This window comes from Protomyctophum parallelum (assembly GCF_964188405.1).
Source record: "Protomyctophum parallelum genome assembly, chromosome: 18".
In the NCBI taxonomy this organism is placed as follows: Eukaryota; Metazoa; Chordata; class Actinopteri; order Myctophiformes; family Myctophidae; genus Protomyctophum; species Protomyctophum parallelum.
Window position 1 is genome coordinate 35717713 of NC_139716.1, and position 20768 is coordinate 35738480.

Below are 20768 nucleotides of genomic sequence, written 5' to 3' on the forward strand. Positions count from 1 at the left end.
CGTTAGATCTGTGTGAGGACCATTTACATGTTTTTACTATAGTCATCCATTTACCTCCTGTGAGCACCTGGTTACTCCTGTTTTTTTTATCAAACATTGTGTTAAGTTTGACATCAGCTTTTTAGCCTTGCTAGGAGGGACTCTAGAGGCTACAGCATACTCCTTGTTTCAGCAAGGCCAGATCAAAATGATGTAATTGCAGAGCAAAAGAACATTGGGCAGTGCCTTACTGATGTTCGGCAAGACAATCTTCCCAACCATGGGGGAAGATTGGTGAAAATAGAAGTGTCCTATTTATATTTGTTCTGCTTCCAAAGTAAGGGTAGGGAGTGCAGGACTCCACTGGAGCCAGTGTTGTTCAAACCATGTTGGTCCCACATTTTGTGAGAGAAATAAGCATCCAGGTCTATGAAAAGTGAAAACAAGCCCAAAAGAAGCAACTAGGCAGTGTGACGCGTTGCAAGCTTGCAGATCTGCTGTTTTCAAAAGAATCTTGGAAAACATTAGAAAAATGTGTAATGTGGAAACACAAATCTGGTGCACGGTTCCCTGGCACAAAATCAGGCCGCAGACGAGTACATACCAATTGGGGGTTCTTAATTGACATGAAAATGTGTGAGAACGACTGGTTTAAACATTAGTAAACAAGCTAGCCGAGCATTATGATTTACTGATAAGAGCATTGGAAATTATTTCTATTCTATGGAATTCTACATTAACTAGTTGAATTGAACTCGGCATGGGGCTGGTTGAGACAACCAGTCACACCTGACCACATGACAAACTTTTAATGGTAGCTGCCTGCCACATGGCTTTAGAAAGCTAAAGACACGTGGCATCAAAATTCAAAATGAAGCCATTGATGTCCTCTCCTCTTTCCAACAAGCGATTCCTTTTTAAATGTCTAATATCTGATTCCTACAAACGTTTATTACAAAACCAACACCAAAATTCACTCCGACACCTGAACAATACAAAATCCCTTTTCTGCCTAATATTGCCTCAGTTCTCTATCCTCACTTGAACCAAGCGGATTCACGGTCATGCCAGGTCTTTTATTCCTGCTCCAAAGTGCTAGGAGGAAGGATTCAGAGCCATCTCTGAGGAGTTGTGAGCCAGGAAACATAAGCACATGGTTCCAGGAAGATGTTCCAAACTGAATAGCATGATGTTAATCACTCCATCCTTACAGCTGGCTATGTTGCTTTACACACAAGCCACTTGGAGCGTACAAACAGCGACAAACAGTCGTGTTCTCTTCCGCTTCCCAGATCAGATGTGTTGACTGCCTATGTGTTCTCATTTCCTAAAATGTAGACATGCCTGCATACGACATGCGTGTGTTGAACGGTTTAAGAGTGAAAGTGGCCCAACTGCTGAGATACTGAAGTGGATTTATATACTGAACATCATTCTGAATAACAGTGATCAAAGCTACTGAAGCAACACATTAAATAATGAGTTGATCTTTATTTAGACAGTCGTGCCGTTTGTTGTTCATGGTGTGGGAGAATGCACGTCAAACAGCTCATAGCCTATATGAAAAATGTAGCATCTAATATACATCATGACATGCAGGTGAGTGAGAGTTGGAATGTGGCTCACCTCCTGCATGCTCGAAGGCGGGACTAATGTGCGAGTGGAGGACGTGAGTATAGAGTTAGTGAGTGTGGAAGTTGGGGTATTGGCATTTGGCTGCAAGACGCAAGTGCAGGGAAGCAAGGATCTGTTCCTCTCACCTTTGACCTTGAGGTCAGGCAAGGGGTCAAGAAGTGAGCGCTCAGCCATCAGATCCTTCTCCATGGAGTCCTGGAAACACATGGTGCTGGTGTAGGTTCTAGACGCCGTCAGATCAGGCTGCATGGAGGAATTGATCAGCAAAGGATTTCCTGAAAAACACAGTAATATCGTTATGGGTTTGTTTAGTCATCTTGCGTGGTACCTTATCCCTAATTGTATTAGGCATGATTTTCTTTTAAAAGAGGGAAGAAAAAGAGAAAAATGCCTAATAAGATTATTATGTATAAGACCCATTTAGACCTGAAGGCCAATTCTAAAAATGCCTTCTAAAGTTTTCAGTAGGGCTGTCAAATGATTAAAAAATGTAATCAGATTAATCACAGCTTCAAAATTAATTTAATCATGATTAATCACCATTCAAACTATGTCCAAAATATGCCATGTTTTCCTGTTTATTGTTGTGGAAATGGAAATATAAATGACAGAAAGCGGATATACATTCATTTTTGAATGTTTTTTGTTTTCTAATGCATTTAGTATAGACATGATGTGATGTGAGCATTTGTAGGCCTAGCCTTTGAGTTAAATCAACACTGGCTTTTGGCCATGTAGACTGCAGTCCCCCATGAGGAAGTCACTAATGTTGCTCTGGAGAGGGAAGTCTGGAACACTCTGGTGGAGCTGTTCCCCCTCGCGACCCGACTAGGGATAAGCGGTTGAAGATGGATGGATGGATGGATGGATGAATGGAGACTGGGGTCCCAGTCCAGAGATGAAAATCATAATAAAATGGCCTAGGCTACTTTCTATCAATTTAATTTGGGGGTCCTTGAAATTAAAATAGCTGAGAAGCAATGGGTTAAACTGTAGACTATAGTTAATTGAAATTCACAAAATACAATAATGGCACATAAGCATTTTTGGAAACAGGGCTTGGTTTAGAAAAGCCTATATTTTGCGCTAAAGTAATTATTGAATAACATATAAATGTAGGTTTTAAGGCTAGAATGGCATTGTAGTGGACTGTAGTGAGAGGCGAGATTGTCTCTCCTTCATTGCGGGACTGCAGGACTAGTCTGGAGATAGTTAGTCGTGAATCAGCTTCAGTCAGTGTTTTGGTTCGTACCTGGAGTGGTGCATTATCTCCGCTGTGCACAGCAGCACAGGGGAACTGTCTTTAATATATCCATGGTCGTTTTCAGTTGCTTTCCATGTGCGACACAAAAGTACCATGTGTTTGTTTTGGTAATAGCCTACTGCAGACGCAGCCATGCTGATTCACGTAATCGCGTAGGACAAAACGAAACCAGCCGGACAAACATTAATGGCATTTTCAAAATGTCCACAAGTTGCGACGGACCAGAGTGATTTTTGCAGCGCGCTGGTAGCAACAAGTACCCCAAAAGGGGTTCCTGTCTTGAAAGGTAAACCCCCCCCCCCCCCCCCCCAAAAGGCGTTCCCGCCCTGAATTAAGGCACAGCGCCATACACGCCTGCGTGCGTGTTTGTGTCTCAAGCTCACCATGGCTAGAGGACTTGAAAGTGAAGGACTGGAAGTCTCCAGTGAGAGCAGAGGAGTCGATGACGTCAACGCCGTACTGGCTCTGGTTCCTCCTGTACAGAGTGACGCCCACGATTAGCACAACCACCGTCACCAGGCCTGCAGCCACACCCGAGTACAGAGCTAGATCACTGCTGCTGTCCACACCTGAACCAGAGAGAGAGAGAGAGAGAGAGAGAGAGAGAGAGAGAGCACTTCTGTCAGACCTGGGCCCCGAAAGACAAGACAAAAATCTTTTCCTGAAACTGTCCAGATCTCAGGGAAGCAGATACCCATTTGTAGGCTACTAGGCTGCACCAACATAGAACACACGCATGCACGCACACCTGGCATTAAAAGAATAGTTCCACAGGGAATTTTAATATGGCTGTGAATGACCCGAGGGAAAAGGCAAGAAGGGATTTCTATACAATTAGAAAATCTGTCCAAATTAATATTCCAATTAGGCTGCAATTATTTGCATTTATTTATTATATTGCCCTGTATGATAGTGAAGTGTGGGGTACCCTGGCAAATCAGGAATTTTCTCAAACATCCAATTGAAACTATGTACAACATATTTTATCATGCCAATAAAGTGAAATTGAGAAAGAGAGAGAGAGAGAGAGAGAGAGAGAGAGAGAGAGAGAGAGAGAGAGAGAGAGAGAGAGAGATTGATTACATCACTGCTGCTGCCCACACCTGAACCAGAGAGAGAATATATATAATATTGAAAGACTTTGTCTTTCAAAGACAGTGCCTCAACTACATGCCTTATATGCAAACACCAAAGGGGGAAAAAAATGAAGAAACCAACCTCACCCAGATTTAAAAATAGAGAACAAATTTTGTCTCCCACTGAACAAAAGAGAGTACAATAACAGTGGCAACACATCAATAGCCTATTAAAAATGTTCACGTTTGATTGCCCATGATCCATCCTTTTAGTTGGACCTTGGCCACTCTCTTATGTTAGTGGGTAGAATTCCAAATTGTGCTTCCTTGAACTGAAAAGGACTTTAGCGCAAAGGCTGTGCTAGACTGCACTCCATTGCACTCCACAGAGATAATGTGACAACACACATCCATTACATTAGCACAGAACTTGGGAGTCAATGCACTCAGTTACTTTTCCATCACTTTGTGACAACAGCCATTCATTACACTAGCTCATTAGCAATGATAATGCTATATCTATTCCCACCAGTGCAGCCACGTCCAACAACTCCAGGAACCAAATGTATGATAAATAAAGCTCACTATAGCTTGTTCTGGACAGATAGAGAGCTGCGCTGAAATCAGGACTGGCAGAGAAAGACTTAGCAGAGGACCAATCTCCAAAGAAGTGGAATTTGATCAAACTATATGCAAATTGGCCTTAACAGCTACAGTAGCAGGTTAATCGAGGGCATGGAAAGTTTTAGTAGACAAGATGCATCATTCTTAAACCCCTTCTTTACATGAAACAACAAACAGATGTGTTAATGGATAAATAATGAAGAGATTGTTTTGGTTTCATTGAGATGAAATACATTTTCATTATGAGATATTCAGCGCCACCTGGTGGTCACCAGTTTAGGCTTTGAGTGCCAATTCTCCCATTATAAAAAAAGAAAGAAATTGTAATTCTATTATGCATGTAATGTGCATGTCATCACCTGTACACCAGATTAGAGGAATTTTCTAAATATGGATAAAAAAAAGAAAAAGAAAAAAGAGATTATTATTATTATTTTTAAGGGAGCACGTCTTGTCGTGGCATCCGGTCCATAATTGGCAATTAGACGTCTTGTCGTTTATGGCTCTTAAACTGTCTTAACTATGCAGTATCTCGTCCAGAATTCTAAAATGCATCTATGTTATATTATTTTAAAATTCATGCTAAAACTACAGCAGATTGAAAACATGGCAGCCGCAGCCATGTAAGAAACACAGCTGCATAATGGATGTCTTAGATGTGTCCAAAACCACGGGTTTTCCACCCAGGTGGACATGGTTTTGAGGGTAGGTTTAGGCTAGCCGCAATTTGCAACACTAGATTTTTTTATAATGGGATGAATCTAAAGATGCAATACCCTCCATTGACTCCCCATTCATCCAATTTGGTTTGCGATCTGCTTGTCTTAAACGATGTTAAACTCACAAACATTGGAGCTGTAGTCCAAGCTTGAATTATCCTCTTTCAATCTGCCGAGCTTGTTTTTCATAAAAATCCACCATAGACATGTCATGAGCTACTTTCTGTCAAGAAATTCTGTGCAGGTGATTCTTTTTCCATGTGCTGGAGTGTGGAAGCACTCGTCGTATGTCACTGAACGGCCCTGCGTACCACCTGTTTTGAATGTGCACATAATGCAGGAGGCAGCAGCGCGACCTGTTAACAAAAACGAGTGCTTCCAAACTGCAACACTTAGAAAAATAATCACCTGCAGAGGATGTCTTGAAAGAAAGTAGCTCATAACATGTCTACGGTGGATTTTTATGAAAAACAAGGTCGGCAGATTGAAAGAGGATAATTCAAGCTTGGACTACAGCTGCAATGTTTGTGAGTTTAACGTTGTTTAAGACAAGCAGATCGCAAACCAAATTGGATGAGTGGGGAGTCAATGGAGGGTATTGCAACTCTAGATTCATCCAATTATAAAAAGATCTAGAGTTGCAAATTGCGGCTAGGTTTAGGCATAAGTTAGGGTTAGGGACGGGTTAAAGTTATCGCGCCGGTTCAGTCTCTATCCTTCTTTATACTTTATACTCTTAACTAGTTTAATTGAACTCGGCATGGGGCTGGTTGAGACAACCATTCACACCTGACCACATTACAAACTTTTAATGGTAGCTGCCTGCCACATGGCTTTAGCAAGCTAAAGACACGTGGCATCAAAATTCAAAATGAAGCCATTGATGTCCTCAATGCAACCAAAAGGAAGGAGGTGGATTTTGAAGACCTGTGCGCCCACAACGAGGAGCTCCTGCTTCACCTCACCTCTTTGGTTGTGAAAGAGACTCAGTACATAGACAAGAAATACATTAGCCGCCTGCACTCGTCCAGGATTCCTGCTCCTCCAACTGGTACCGTGGAGAGTTATGAGAGGTGGAGGAGACTTGTGGCAGCATGAGACTGATTACTGGAGAGTGCCTGCTGCTGTGGGGAATTGGCCCTCTCCACAGATTGGCTGGTTCTGATGAGCTCTGATGACACCTGCAGTGGATTGGATGGTGGCCACACCCAATCCACTATAAAGCTCACTCCCAAAACTACTCTGATCAGAGGACTGTCAGCTTCAGGGCAGCAGGGAATCGCTCACCCCAACCATCCTGTCTTTTGAAGAGACTCATGAGTAACCTGCCTCTGTCTGCAAATCTTGAGAAGGACTGTTCTTTATTTGGGATAAGTTTTTGATTTGTGTTTACTGTTCATTCTGTTTGTAGTTGGGTTTAGTTTAGGTTCGTTTGGGTTTATTGTATATTTTGTATATTATTTTCCTAATTTTGGCTGAGACATTCTGCATAACGAGTACTATTATTTTTGCCACTTTAGGGAGGCTACATTTTGATGCCAATACATTTGTACTTTTACTCAAGTACATTTTGTATTCCGGACTAGAGTATTTCTATATTGCAGAATTGATACTTTTACTCAAGTAGTGTGTGCGTGTGTGCGTGCGTGCATTGCCAGTGATCCAGAGCTAAATATGTGAAATATATAAAACATTATATGTATATTATAATCCACTGGTTATAGAGTATACTGTCTGTTTGACGTCTAAATTAAAAAACCTTCATTCCACAGTGTTTCTGACCCATATACCCAATCTCTCCAATCCCCCATGAGATTTGTAGATGCGATGGCATAAATATTTCATCCCTAAAATAAAGTGTAATAGAATAGCACACCCCTTGGTAACATACTGTAGATTTGATACTTACACTTCACTATTTTATGATTCTTCATAAATAAGCCAGATGGAGGAGATGGACGAGTCGTGGACCAAGGTTGTGCCAAAACCACCCCTGCTAGACGGAGTTGGGTTTTAAGACATTCAGCGCCGGGATTTCTTTAAAAATAGCAGCTCGGGGTGCCGCGCAGATATGGCAGCTTTTACTCTGAAAGCCCCCCCCCCTTCCGTTCCGTACAAAAACCGGGAGGAATAATGTTGCTTGCTTACCTCGCTATGATTACGATAAAGTTGCTGAATAATCCCTCGCGTTCATATTTTGAACGGGAGGCGTGTTGAAGTCAGAAATGAAGAGTTTGTATATCCATCTGGTCAAAACCACGGAGAGCTCCCTAGCCCATTCTGACCTGAGATCAGATTCATACGAGTTTTCCACTGGACACGCACTGGTCTGATGAACCCATTCTGACCCGAGATCAGATTCTAAAAATGTCAGTCGTTCTTCGATTTAAAAAAAAATAGCAGACCTACAAGCTCGTATCGTGCCACTCGGTGGCGCGATATGAGCTTGTAGATCTGCTATTTTTCAATAGCTAAAGCATGACATGATGCCAACACCAAAATGGGTGCCCGGTCAGAATGGGTTAGGAGATACGAGGCATTCTTTCTGAGCCGTAAACAGGGAAGAGTAACGGCAACGCGCATGCACCAACAGCAAGGAGTATGGTGCAGAAGGAGGGGCCAATCCCCCCCAAAAAAAGAAAAATAAATCATAATATTTCTCTTTTGATATCAATGAAAATGCGCTAGGACCTGTGTACACGTCCTTGCAAACGATCGGTTGGATTAGCTATGAGGTTTCCACACGTCCTACGGTCTAAATGGGTTAAAGGCACAGTTCATCCCCTAAAATACTTTTCTATCGATTGGAGACTTGAATTCATGGATTCTTTAAGCCAATAACTTGATGACCAACAGTGGTGGAGACACAAAGTCTTCTTTGTGTCGTCCAAAGGGAACCATGGCTGAAAATGTGTGATATTTTAGGATTGGGTTAGGGTTAGAGAGGAGAGTGGTACATGAGGCTATTATTTTATGTATTTACATTTGAGGATTGGAGAGGAGAGTTGTACATGAGATGGTGCCAGAGATGTGAATAGGGATAGCAGGTGCTTATAACAGAAGTGTTGTGGCAACATAATTGGATTATCATTCTAATTATCTATGTATGCAAATGAGCACATCACTGTCAAGGGACAGCTCATCCCTATTCCGGGCAAACATTCTGTAAGACTATAGGCAATCGTTTGGTATAAGTGAACATACAGCAGCAATAATAGATATTGAAGCTCACAAAGCGTCTAATGTCCCTATTCTGGGAATATAACAGGTGAACATTCAGCAAAAATGTTCGCTGTGAGCTTGTAGATCAGGTATTTTTGCCAGTTGACATACAACAGTCTCTGTCAAACCGCATTATGTCCCAAACTTTTTTTTCAGGATTCAAATTCAAAAACAGCAAAATTATGCAAATTAGGCATTATATAGGAATTTAAGACAGAATTGACATAACGTTCCAGAATCAAAATTGGAAAATGACTGTAATAACGGAGAAAAAACTCACCATGTGGTGTCACGTCATGTAACAGCTTTCCATCTGCAAATGAAAATACAGAGTTTTACTTTTATATAGTAAAAATAAACTTAAACTCCAGTATTCGTATTGTGGGGAAAGCTTTCGCAGGAAAATAGTCGAGCTTGCAACGAGTCACAGCACGACACGGTATATGAGCTTGTCGACACGCAATAACTACTAGTGAATACTAGTGAAAATAGTAAAAATACACTAGTATATAGCCCTGAGGGACAACCTTAAATGGCAATGTATGTTTTGTAATAATAATCACAGGGCGAGGTTGCGCTGAAACAACAGAGCTTCTTAAGACGGCACAGTTGGAGAAAACAAAGTACAGTACTGTGTGTGCAGAGACCCCCGGTGCAGTTGTCATGGCCCCGCGTGGCTCCGTCACACAGAAGCCCCCCGTGTTTGGGTTGCGGAGACGAGCACTCTCGGCTGCGCCGCTTTTGACACGTTGGGCCGCACACCGTCCACTCGCTCCATGGACCCCAACCCCCGTCCACTGAGAGAAGAGATGACGTAAAACAATACATACATATATATACACACACACACACACACACACACACACACACACACAATTTCGCCAATTTGGTATTAAAAGGTCTTAAAAGTAATTCAATTGTCACTTTAGAAATGTGGTTTGTTTGCTGTTGAGTGAGAACACAATGTTGCACATTAATGAAGCTAATCATCTGGGGACCCCCGAGGTTAACTTCATTTCCCACATACTTCCATAGTTTGTTTTCAGGTCTGCTGTCTAAGAAGGCCGTGTGTCGCCTAACGCTGCAGACATAAACCGACTGCATCCAAAATGAGGTCAGAGCATAAATTAAAAATACTTTTTTGAAGAGAAATTAGTAATTACCCTAAATGTAGCACAGGGAGAGAGGGGGGGAGAGAGAGAGAGAGAGAGAGAGAGAGAGAGAGAGCTGTGTTCCCAAGAAAGTGCTGTCATAAATACAGGTGATGACAAACGTTGCATGAGAGCTCAGTCAAACTTATTTTCGTAGTTGTCCTTGGATTACAGAGCAATGAGAGCCAAGTTAATACTTATTATAATTTCACAGAAAAAATAGACATGCATGCGTTGTAATTATTCCATATCGTCTGTTGAACAAATATGAGGGCTGGGTTAGTTCTTCCCCTCACTGTGTGTGTGTGTGTGTGTGTGTGTGTTGTTGGGATTGGGATGCATAACAATCCAAATCGCCGTGGTGTGACTGCAGAATAACCCAGACTCTGTTCTACATTCACAACGAATTGGAGTGAGGCGCACCCCAATCCCAACAGCATGCACACACACACACACACACACACACACACACACACACACACACACACACACACACACACACACACACACACACACACACACACACACACACACACACACACACACACACACACACACACACACACACACACACACACACACACACACACACACACTGAAAATAAGCATAATATAGCATTGGACACAATATGGGTCCAGATTTCCGTTTCCACAGGATCCAATTAAATCCTTCTCTGGGCCGTTTCGGGGCGGGCGCGGCAAATTAGAATGTTTCTCGGCTACGTTCGGTTCTTTCCAGTTATCACTGGTCCCATTTTTGGGTGAACTACTCTATTCAAAAATAGCAGATATCCATGCCATGCTGCGAGTTTCTACAATTTTTGAGTGGTGCTAGCCACTCCTATAGACAGCAATGTGTGTCCCTGGCTGGGTCTGTCCCTGTGTCTGTCCGTCCGAGTACGGAAATTGCGTTTGTTGTCCACAAAGTGTCACTGTTGCGCAGCCTAACACACACACATGCGCGCACGCACGCCAGGGAGGAGGGCTTGTACAGTACTACAGCACGAGTACAGTACAGCACCACTCAGTTCAGTTGGGTCTGATTTTTAACATTTGTAGAATAGGCCTCATGGGGTCTTAACGGGTTATACAAGGAGCAGAGCAATCATGGTGTGGCACGCACCTGGACATAATGCGTTGCAGGTGCTCCTCTGCACGGACATGCCCTCACAGAACAGCCCCCCGTTGAGAGGGGCGGGGTGTGTGCATGTGCGCGAACGCCTCTGCATGCCCCGCCCACAGCGCACGTTGCAGGAGGACCAGTCCGCCCACGAGGACCAGCCTCCGTTTACTGGAGGAGGAGAAGAAAAGAAACAGCAAGAGAGACGCCCTATAAGCAATGGTGGAAGTAGATAATGGAAAAACATTACATTTTGTGTGTGTGTGTGGTACTGTAGTAGTACCTCACAATTCTTCTCAAGTACAGTACTGCCAGAATAAATGCAATTCCCGTTTCACCACTGTGCCTGTGACACATTCCCGTTTCACCACTGTGCCTGTGACACATTCCCGTCTCACCACTGTGACTGTGACAGTGCAGAGATGTCAGAAAGCGTTCCTCCAAAGCAATTATCTCCTTCCCCAACTCCCCCCTCTTCTTCCCCTTCTTTTCTTATATGGAAAAACGATGGGAAGCATGCACAGCAACACATTTCACCTTTTGTTTTACTTCTGTAAATTGTGATGTGACAATGAAGCTGAGAATAAATTCTGATTTTGATCCTCACAGTTTGAACTTACTTTCTACTTCACTCTTCTTTTCTCAACAATATATTATATAGAAAGATATAATCTAATATAAGTTTTCCATCGCAACTTTATGCCAGTGTAATGTGTTCCTCCGATCCAACAGCTTACTCGGCTGTAGCCATGGGGTACATACGGCCACTCACAATATTACATAATCGGCAATCGCCTAATCGCAATTATCTAAGATAATCACAATTATTTTGCATAATCGTCTCCAAACTCTCCATGTTGAAAAATGCTCATACATTTCCCCCTAAATAGCAGAAATAGCAGATCTACAAGCTTGCGACGCGTTGCAAGCATGTAGATCAGCCATTTCCGCAATTGTTATGTTTTATTTTATTATTTATCTATTTATTTGTAGCCTTGTGCAATTTGAAATTATGAAGCCTATAAAGCAAACAGAAATGTATTTTTTATTATTATTTATATATTCCACGGCAGAAACACGATTACATCGTTAAGTGCAATGATTTACTATTAATCGTCAACACAAATGATGTAATCGTGACAGCCCTATACATGACGCCACCGCCATACGACGAGACGTCACATAGAGACAACGTTACTATTATAACTCAAGACAACATCAGGAAGGATTTGACGAGTGTTAAACTTTATTAGTGTGCCAAGTGGTGGCCTATATACGTGCTGACAGATGACTGACGGGCCTCGACCGCTGCTTTGAGGAAAAAGCTGAGACTGGATTGTTAGCAGAAGATGTCTTTCGCTGGCTTTCTGCTAAAACAAAGGAGCTGCTCTGGTATTTCGATAGACGTCGAGAAAATAAATGTGGAAACACTGCAATTAATGAGCTGTGGAGTTTTCCCCACAGTGGAATAGCAGCTTGATGTTGCTTTCTTTGCAGAGCAGCCAACGGAACGGCAAAAGAAAAGAGCTCGTAAAGACCTGCAGGTATAGCCTATGACTATGAGAAGCTGGAGTTTTGTTTTGGGAGGGGTATTTTTGCTTTGGCAGACTTTTTATGCAAATCGTGGGAAATGAGGCAGAATGTTTTGTTTGTGTAAAAATGTTTCTTTTACACAATGCAATATTGAAGCAATGTTATGGTGTGTCCTGTAAGTCCATGTGGGCTGGGCGCCTTTGGTGCATGACACAGAAATAAAGAATCTATCTATCTATCTATCTATCTATCTATCTATCTATCTATCTATGTATGCTAAAACACAAAAAAGTGCTAAATAAATGGAACCAAATATGAACCCTTTGGTTCCATTTGTACACCAGATTTGGACAGCCTCAGTTAATTTAATTAACCCTCAGTTAATTAACAGTTGATGAAGTAACTGTTAAGTTAACTGAACAGCGTGAGGGTGACCTGAGGGTGAGGTTAACACTCTCAGTTTATGTAATTAATCGACGGTGGAAACATTAGCTGACGGTTGTACTGTGTCTGACTGGATATGTACTAGAAATCATCTGAATACTGTATGTGTAAAATTACACTGTCTGTAAGATCTTGACTCCTGTCAGAGTGTACAAATGTAAGCATTTGTATCTAATCCTTGTAACAATTTGCACAGAGTTTTAAATGGATATTGATTAAAAAGAATAGCGATGGGGTGGCGCAGTGGTAAAGTGTGCTATCTACTGTATGATTGTGAGCCATTGGAATAGTGGTCTTGAGGGTTTCATCCTATGATTGTGAACCATTGGAATAGTGGTCTTGAGGGTTTCATCCTATGATTGTGAACCATTGGAATAGTGGTCTTGAGGGTTTCATCCTATGATTGTGAACCATTGGAATAGTGGTCTTGAGGGTTTCATCCTATGATTGTGAACCATTGGAATAGTGATCTTGAGGGTTTCATATTGATGAATATTTGTCAGCTAAAGTACACGGGCTGACAAGTTGATACTGTGGTGACTGCATAGAAAGAGTAAACTGCTTAGAGTTATTTACAATCAGGCAATGATACAATCAAGTCTTTGTTATAATGCTGTCAAGACCCCAAGGGTCGCGGGACAGTGTCTTATCTTAAAGTAATATAATCTCAAACTGCAATCCAACAGCTGTGTGTGTTCAGGGGGTTTCCTGCTCTCTGCTCTAGAATGTATTTGTGCTTAATCAGTTAGACCTGTTAAGAATACATTCTACCTTTGTGTTAAATAAGGTTCTGCATACTTCATATATAGTATAGATATTTAATTAGTCCTACTGGTATAAAACGTATAAGTTAGTGTGACATATGAGCTACATGCCAGGTGTCCCTCCTACTCTTCACAGGAAGATCCTGTGAAGGCAACATTCTGATTGGCTCCCATAAAGCGGAGGTAGCCTGTTTGTTTCCGGAGGAGGGACTTTGAAGTTAACTATACTGTAATGTTGGTGACCACTGAGTTGTGTTCACATGAGATTGGCTACGATGTGACTCCTGAGGCACGGGGCCTTCTGCCCGTGCCTGCCTGCCTTGTACCGACTGAATTCTGTTCAATAAAATGATCGGATTCGTAGACTGGAACCTGTTGCTTGCCTCCGTTTCTTCCCACTCAACCATCGCTGCAAGACACAAGGGTCACTTGATGCACAAAATATACATCAATATGATGTCAGTTTTCTGTGGCATTACTTTAGCCAAGTACCCATTTGGAATCTGTCACTTAGTGTGCAGTGTACAATTCAAAAATTATAAAGCAATGTGATTTTCTTTTGCTTTTTCATTCAGTCATAGAATGAGCAGACCTTGAGATAAAATGTAAATCCTATCATTATATTATATATTCACTTTTGTCTCAAAAAATGTGTTCATCATCTGAAGATTAAAATGTATTTATCTTATTTCAAAATTGCATTTTCATTTTTTATTCTAATTTACTTATTTATCATTTTCATTCTGTCATATAATGAGCACATCTGTAGATTAGATGTAAATGCCAATTGCATTTTATTTATTTTTGTAAAAAAAAATGTAATTACCTGAAGATTAAAAAGCATTTCAATTATTTCAACTGACTTTTCGTATGCCATTTCATTTGGATTATTGTAGCTATAATGCTTCCATACAAGAGCGCAGAGGTGGTGTATGGAAGCTGTGGTGCATCTGGCTTTGTCGGGCATCTACACAAACACAATAGGCTCTATGCACACACAATAACTCTCCCTACTTCCGGGCCCTTTCCCTACTTCTGATGATACTAATTAAGGCTCTGTTCCATTTAGTGTACAGTGGTTCTCAAACGTTTTAATTTCAAGGACCCCCATAACACTGCCTGGTGTAGTAGTGTTTTCAGTGAGCCATGCACAATAGCAGCACCTTGACTCTGATTGACCAGAATGGAACAGAGACTTCATTAGTATCAGTGGTAACACCTGTGTAGGAAGTAGGGAAGGGGCCCAAGTTCTTTGCAAAATGGCTGCTGTGCCAATTGGCCCGTGTTCGGGCGAGGGAAGCTGGGAGGGGAGGGTGATATTTGTCACTCCACGTAATGCTACGGTCCGTCAGCAGGGAGTGTTGAGCAGAACGAGGTGTAGCGACGGAATTGGGGATAAAAATAATAAATAATGTCTTGCAGAGTACATTATATTACAGTGGGACTTGTTAGTAGATGTGACCCAGACAGGATCAAATGAAGGCATGAAATGCATCTTACCATAGACAACCACGGTGGCCGTGGAGCTACGTCTCTTGGCCACGATGTTACTGGCTACGCACGTGTAGTTCCCAGAGTCTGAGAGATGGGCCTCTGGAATGATGAGGTTCTGATCCACTCTGGAGTCAACCATCCCATCCAAGTTCACAGGCTCCTCGTTCTTCAACCACTCCACCTTCACAAAGACATTAAATGCAAACAAACACTTAACATCTGATGTCAATGAGGTATTTCAGCTGATAATATCCGTTGATGCTGTACTCCAAGTCATTAATGTCACTCTGTGGAAGAGTAGAATTATACCTTATTTAAACCTAAACCTAAAAGTTTAACAGCAAAACTATATAATAAAATCAGTTTCAAAATTCTCACACAACTCTTACAGTATAATATACCGTAAGTGTCAACAAAAGACCTGGAGGCGTGATCAATGCCATTTGGCTATTCTGAGTGGCCAAAGAACATTGATCACGCCTCCAGGTCTTTAGTTTACTCAAGTTAGGGAATAAGACCTGGTACTTAAGACACGCAAAATACAGCCCAAGGTGTACGGCGGTGCACAATATAGGGCCCTTGGTGTGGAGGGGGGGCTTAGTACAGACCCCTTGGGCACCCCGGTCAATTTTGTGTAGGTTAGAAGGTTACCCATTCCGGGCGAGATTCATTTTGGTGTTTTACCCCTTCAGGACAGGAACCCCTTTTGGGGTTCTTGTTGCATACAGTATATAGCAACATAACACTTTTTAATTTAAAAAAATGAATTGAAATTAGATTTTTTTTCATAAAACGTAGGTCAGTGTTTAGAATCGTCCTCAGAACAACCCTCAGGGAGATCGAAATCAGGTCAACAGCATCTACTTGTCTATGATTCTGAATTATAAACTTAAAAGAACGGTGTGTTGGTGTGTCTCCATGTTGGCTTGGCTGGCTCTGTAAATTGCTATTAACTTGCCATTAGTTAGAGCTTTTTCATTGAGAGAGACTCACTCAGGCGTCAGGGAGTAGGGTTTGATTTATGGCAGTGCACTGAACATTACTGCAAGCTTGTGTGTGTGTGCATGCATTAGCCTGCTATACTTGAGACCATGTACTCAAGTACTGTACTTAAATACAATTTTAGAAGTACTAAAGGAGTACACCTACTTCCAATTTTCTATAATTTTGCTTCTGCATCTAAGAGGCATAATACTGTACTTTTAATTGTCATTATTTGAAAACTTCAGTTACTAAAGTTTTAACTAGAACTAAGATGAGAGAACATATTACTCCAGTTTTGGCTTCACTGCACTGGCTTCCGGTTGTTTTTAGGATTGATTTTAAAATTATTTAACTTGTGTATAAAGCTCTCAATGGTCTCGCACCTTCCTTAGTACCTACATGACTGCTTGCCTAAATATGTCCCAAACCGCCCCCTAAGGTCTTCCACTGCTGGCCTGCTCGCTTTGCCTAAAAAATACGGGGAAGCAGATTTTTGACACAGCCACAATACAAGAGGAAGCGAGAACAACAACTAATTCTCCTTCTACAGCACTGCTACCCAAGTGTGGAATGCTACCGCCACCTCCTTATAACCCCCTTCTTTGTTCCCCAACCTACATATTTGTTATTTTTACCTTGTATGATGATTTGAATTTTGTGGTTATTTTTCATGTCATGATTAATACCCAGGACCTGAATGGTAATCATTTTGGACATGTGTTTGACTGTACCCTGTACTGATTACATTTCTGTTTGACTGTACCCTGTACTGATTACATTTCTGCCAATAAATCAACACACACACACACCCACACCCACACCCACACCCACACCCACACACACACACACACACACACACACACACACACACACACACACACACACACACACACACACACACACACACACACACACACACACACACAGTTATGTTTTGGGAGAAACAAGCCATATTGAACTGCTCATAAAGTTGTGGTTAAAAAGTAATTTTTCTTTTTTTCGCTGGAAAGATGAGAGACTCATCTCTTATAAATACTAACAATCTGTGGAACTCGAAAAATGAGTAAAAACGCTGCAATGTGATTGTTTGTGTGTGTGTGTTTACACATGTGTGTGTGTGTGTGTGTGCGTGTGTGCGTGCGTCGCCTATCTATACTGCATGGTGAGAGTGAACATTACTTTATTATTACATTCTCCAAGGCAATATGACTATACAGCCAACACAGTGTGGCAGAGATTGCTTTGCTCTTGCAACGTGCCTGGGAAGAAAAACATAAATGGAGCTGGAAAGTCAATAAAGAAGTAATGTCATCTGTCATGTTTGCCCCTTTGATGTCCCAATAAATATCATCATGCGCCTTTAACTACTGAAGCCCTATAGGCTATACATTGCGATACGGCGTCAAACATGTCCACTCACTCACTCACACACAGGCGCAATACATACGTATGTCACTCACTCACTCACTCACTCGCATGCAGTACATACATATATAGTATACATAGTATACATAGTATACATACATACATACATACATACATACATACATACACTTGATAGTACATGTACTTGGTACTTTCACACCACTGTCTGTGATTAGACATAATGGCTAGCAGGGCACAGGGAAGGAACAGGATCTAGGGTAGTGAATCAGTGGAAGATGTTTGAACCTTTTCGTGGAGGGAATGAAAGCTACATTCGTGAATTTGTCCAACTCTCTCCCCCAGGCTATACACACGGGCGAGCCAGTGCTACAGAGCACACTGTGATAACAAGGTGGTCCGTGGAGTTCTGCCCGCCAGTCTGCCCAGTGATGCCGTGCCAGTTTGGCCCACTGGGCTGCAGTGTCTGCCATGGGCCCACCTGAGGGATTGTGTGATGATTTAGTGGAGGTTACGCTGTGGGGGGTCTCCACATGAATTCGAGGGGCATGACAGCGAAGTGGAAATTTTAAGAACTTTTTAAATACGCTATACCTAAACAATTCTAAAAGAATCAACAAACTATATGCTATAATAACTGCAGTCAAACAAGACAATAATGTGATGACCGGGTCATCGGTCAGTAGGAGACTCCACAATTGATACATTCATACAATGATTCATACAATTATTGGCTCAAGGAATGTGACAAAAATCAAAACATCCTGAATCAAGGCTTTATTATGGGGTGTGTAATACATAAGCATAATAAGTCAATTGTGGATGAACTACTCCTTTAAGGACTCTGCGCATGCTTAATTAAGCCATTCTTGTTGAGCTATTTAACGCATTCCTAATTGTTTTGTGGTTTTGTCTTTGTTTAATCTCTGTCCTTCCCACTGTCTCTAGTGCGTCTATAACCTTGTTATGCTATTTATTTACATTGTGTGATGGTAGAATAATAATCTCCTTGTCTGGAGGGAGAATGATAATGCATAACGCTGACGCCGAGGAGGCTTAAACCAGCCTGATAAGGGACTGACCTGGGAGGAAGCGAGGTGGAAGGATTTGCTTAATTAGCATATCATTGTTTTTGCTTAATTGGCAGTGAGCAGTACAGCAGCGAAGCCACACCTATAATCCTATGATCCATGCCAGCCAGCATGTCTACTGGCAACAGCATGCATTGGAGTCAAGATCAATGTATTGGTGCAAAAAAGTAATAAAAGTATCAATACTGCAATGTAGACATACTCGTACGTTACAAGTAAAAGTACTCAAAGTACCAAAATGAAGTACGAAGAATGTCCCATTTCAAGTTATCAAATGTAGACCCGAGATGTAGTGGAAGACCCGAGATGTAGACCCGAGATGTAGTGGAAGAGAAGTAAAAGTATTGTGAATTGTAAATGCTCAATTAAATTACAAATACCTCAACATTGTACTTAAGTACAGTACTTACACCACTTACATTTACTTACTTAGTAGATGTACTTACACCACTGGTATTTGCCATAATAGAGCTTGTACAAGTATTGCACTTTGAGGTAGCTTTAAGCTTTTCAAATAAAAACTTTTGAGAACCACTGCACAATAAAAGGAACATAGCCTTAATTAGTATCATCAGCAACACCTGTGAAGGAAGTATACGGGAAGGGGGCCCGGAAGTAGGAAGAGTTATTCTGTGTGCATAGAGCCCATTAGGAACCACATGGAGCCTTACAGGTCTCTAACTCTGAGAGTGTGCAACTGTAACCACAGGTCCAATCATTCACAGGCTCATTTGTATGCTCTCTCAGAGTTAAACAAACACTGGGGGTCCCATGGGGGGGAAAAAATCGTATCAAACTGGGGCTGCTTGAAATGAAAAAGGCTGATCGTCACTGAACCAAGCATTAATCATAGCCCCCTTTCCCCATCAGGTGTAATAAGTGATACGTCCATCATTGTGGAAATAAGAGCTTTACATTCACATTCAGTTAAATGGGAATTGAAAACCACGTGAAGGCAATCACAGCATATTGCAACCAGATCAGCTTTCATTCCGTCCGATTCAATTAACTTGAGTTTCATCAGTGATGCCTTTCCTCTTCCCTACACCCCGATACAATATGAATGGTACAAACTATGCCCTGATACAATATGAATGTTACAAACGACGTCCTAATACAACACTCTGAATGGTACAAACTATGCCCTGATTCATGAAACTACTGTCCGATTTGATTCACTCTGAGGGTCATTAACACAATCAGTACCGAGATTTTCTTCAAAATAAAGACGCTAGTCTTGTACTGTCTCTCTTTGTTTTATTTGTCTTGTTTTGACCTTGATTGGGGGGGGGGGGGGATATTTACATGTCGGATACAGCAAAATGTACACATATGTTTTTTCATTGCTGCATCAATAAAAATAAAAATTAAGTGTTTATGTGAGATTTTACTCGGAAAAGCCCCGCCTTCCGTTCCCCCCCAAAACCGGTAGGCATAATGTTACATCATTACCTCGCGATGATCACGCTAAAGTCTCTCTAGAAGAGTTAATATTCCAAACAAGAGGCTTGTTGAAGTCAGAAATGAAGACAGAAGTATGCCCTTTTGGTAAAAAACATGGAAAGCTCCCTAGATTAGGAGATACGAGGCATTCTTTCTGAGCCGCAAACAAGGAAATGAACGGCAGCGCGGATGCGCGAACAGCAAGGAGTATGGTGCAGAAGGAGAGGCCAACCCCCAAAAAAGAAGAAAATAAATTGTTTGATATCAATAAAAAAGCGCTATGACGTGTGTACACGTCAGCTGGAACAAACGGTTGGATTAGATATGACATTTGTAGTCATATGTAGTAAAGGTGCTAAATACGTACATGTTCGTGGACAACCATATGCTCCATATATTAAAGCGTGACCGTCAATTTACATTTTAGCATTGCTTGCTACATTTTAGGTTGCTATGGAGAGCCTCCGTCCTCACCAGCTATGGGATTTTTTAAATCCAGCTCCATTGAGCCTCCATTATAACAAGATTTTCAAAGCCTTGTATCTCTAAAGCTTCGAGCGCTGTCCATGGTGAGCTGTCGCGCATCCCGACGATCGTAAATCATTTGTGCGTTTGTATCGCATCGCTGCGCACATTGTAACGAGAGCTAAGGGGTATGAGCTCACGGCTAACGATCAATGTCCTCACAACAACAGCCCCCACCTCACTGAATAACCCGGAAATGAAACAGGGATCGTAGACTGAGAGAGGACGGGGGGCACAGGTTAGGTGTGCTTATGCTACCACCTAGCGGGCAATAATGGAGTTAAATCAATTATTTTTGAAAAGTCTATGGGGAAAAT

At 41.7% G+C, this 20768-nt stretch overlaps 1 protein-coding gene across 1 annotated transcript in view; it reads right to left on the reverse strand.

Moving 5' to 3' along the window:
* LOC310876117 (netrin receptor UNC5D-like) overlaps positions 1-20768 on the reverse strand; it is a gene marked incomplete at its 3' end in the record, with an annotated part of 128234 nt that overhangs the window by 1610 nt on the left and 105856 nt on the right. Inside the window, exons 5-10 of the mRNA XM_083789562.1 lie at positions 15032-15206; positions 10794-10961; positions 9152-9316; positions 8800-8832; positions 3262-3447; positions 1740-1889 (exon numbers count right to left, since the gene is read on the reverse strand). Of these exons, the coding sequence (XP_083645688.1) occupies positions 1740-1889; positions 3262-3447; positions 8800-8832; positions 9152-9316; positions 10794-10961; positions 15032-15206 (877 nt within the window). The remainder of the gene's footprint in view (positions 1-1739; positions 1890-3261; positions 3448-8799; positions 8833-9151; positions 9317-10793; positions 10962-15031; positions 15207-20768) is intronic.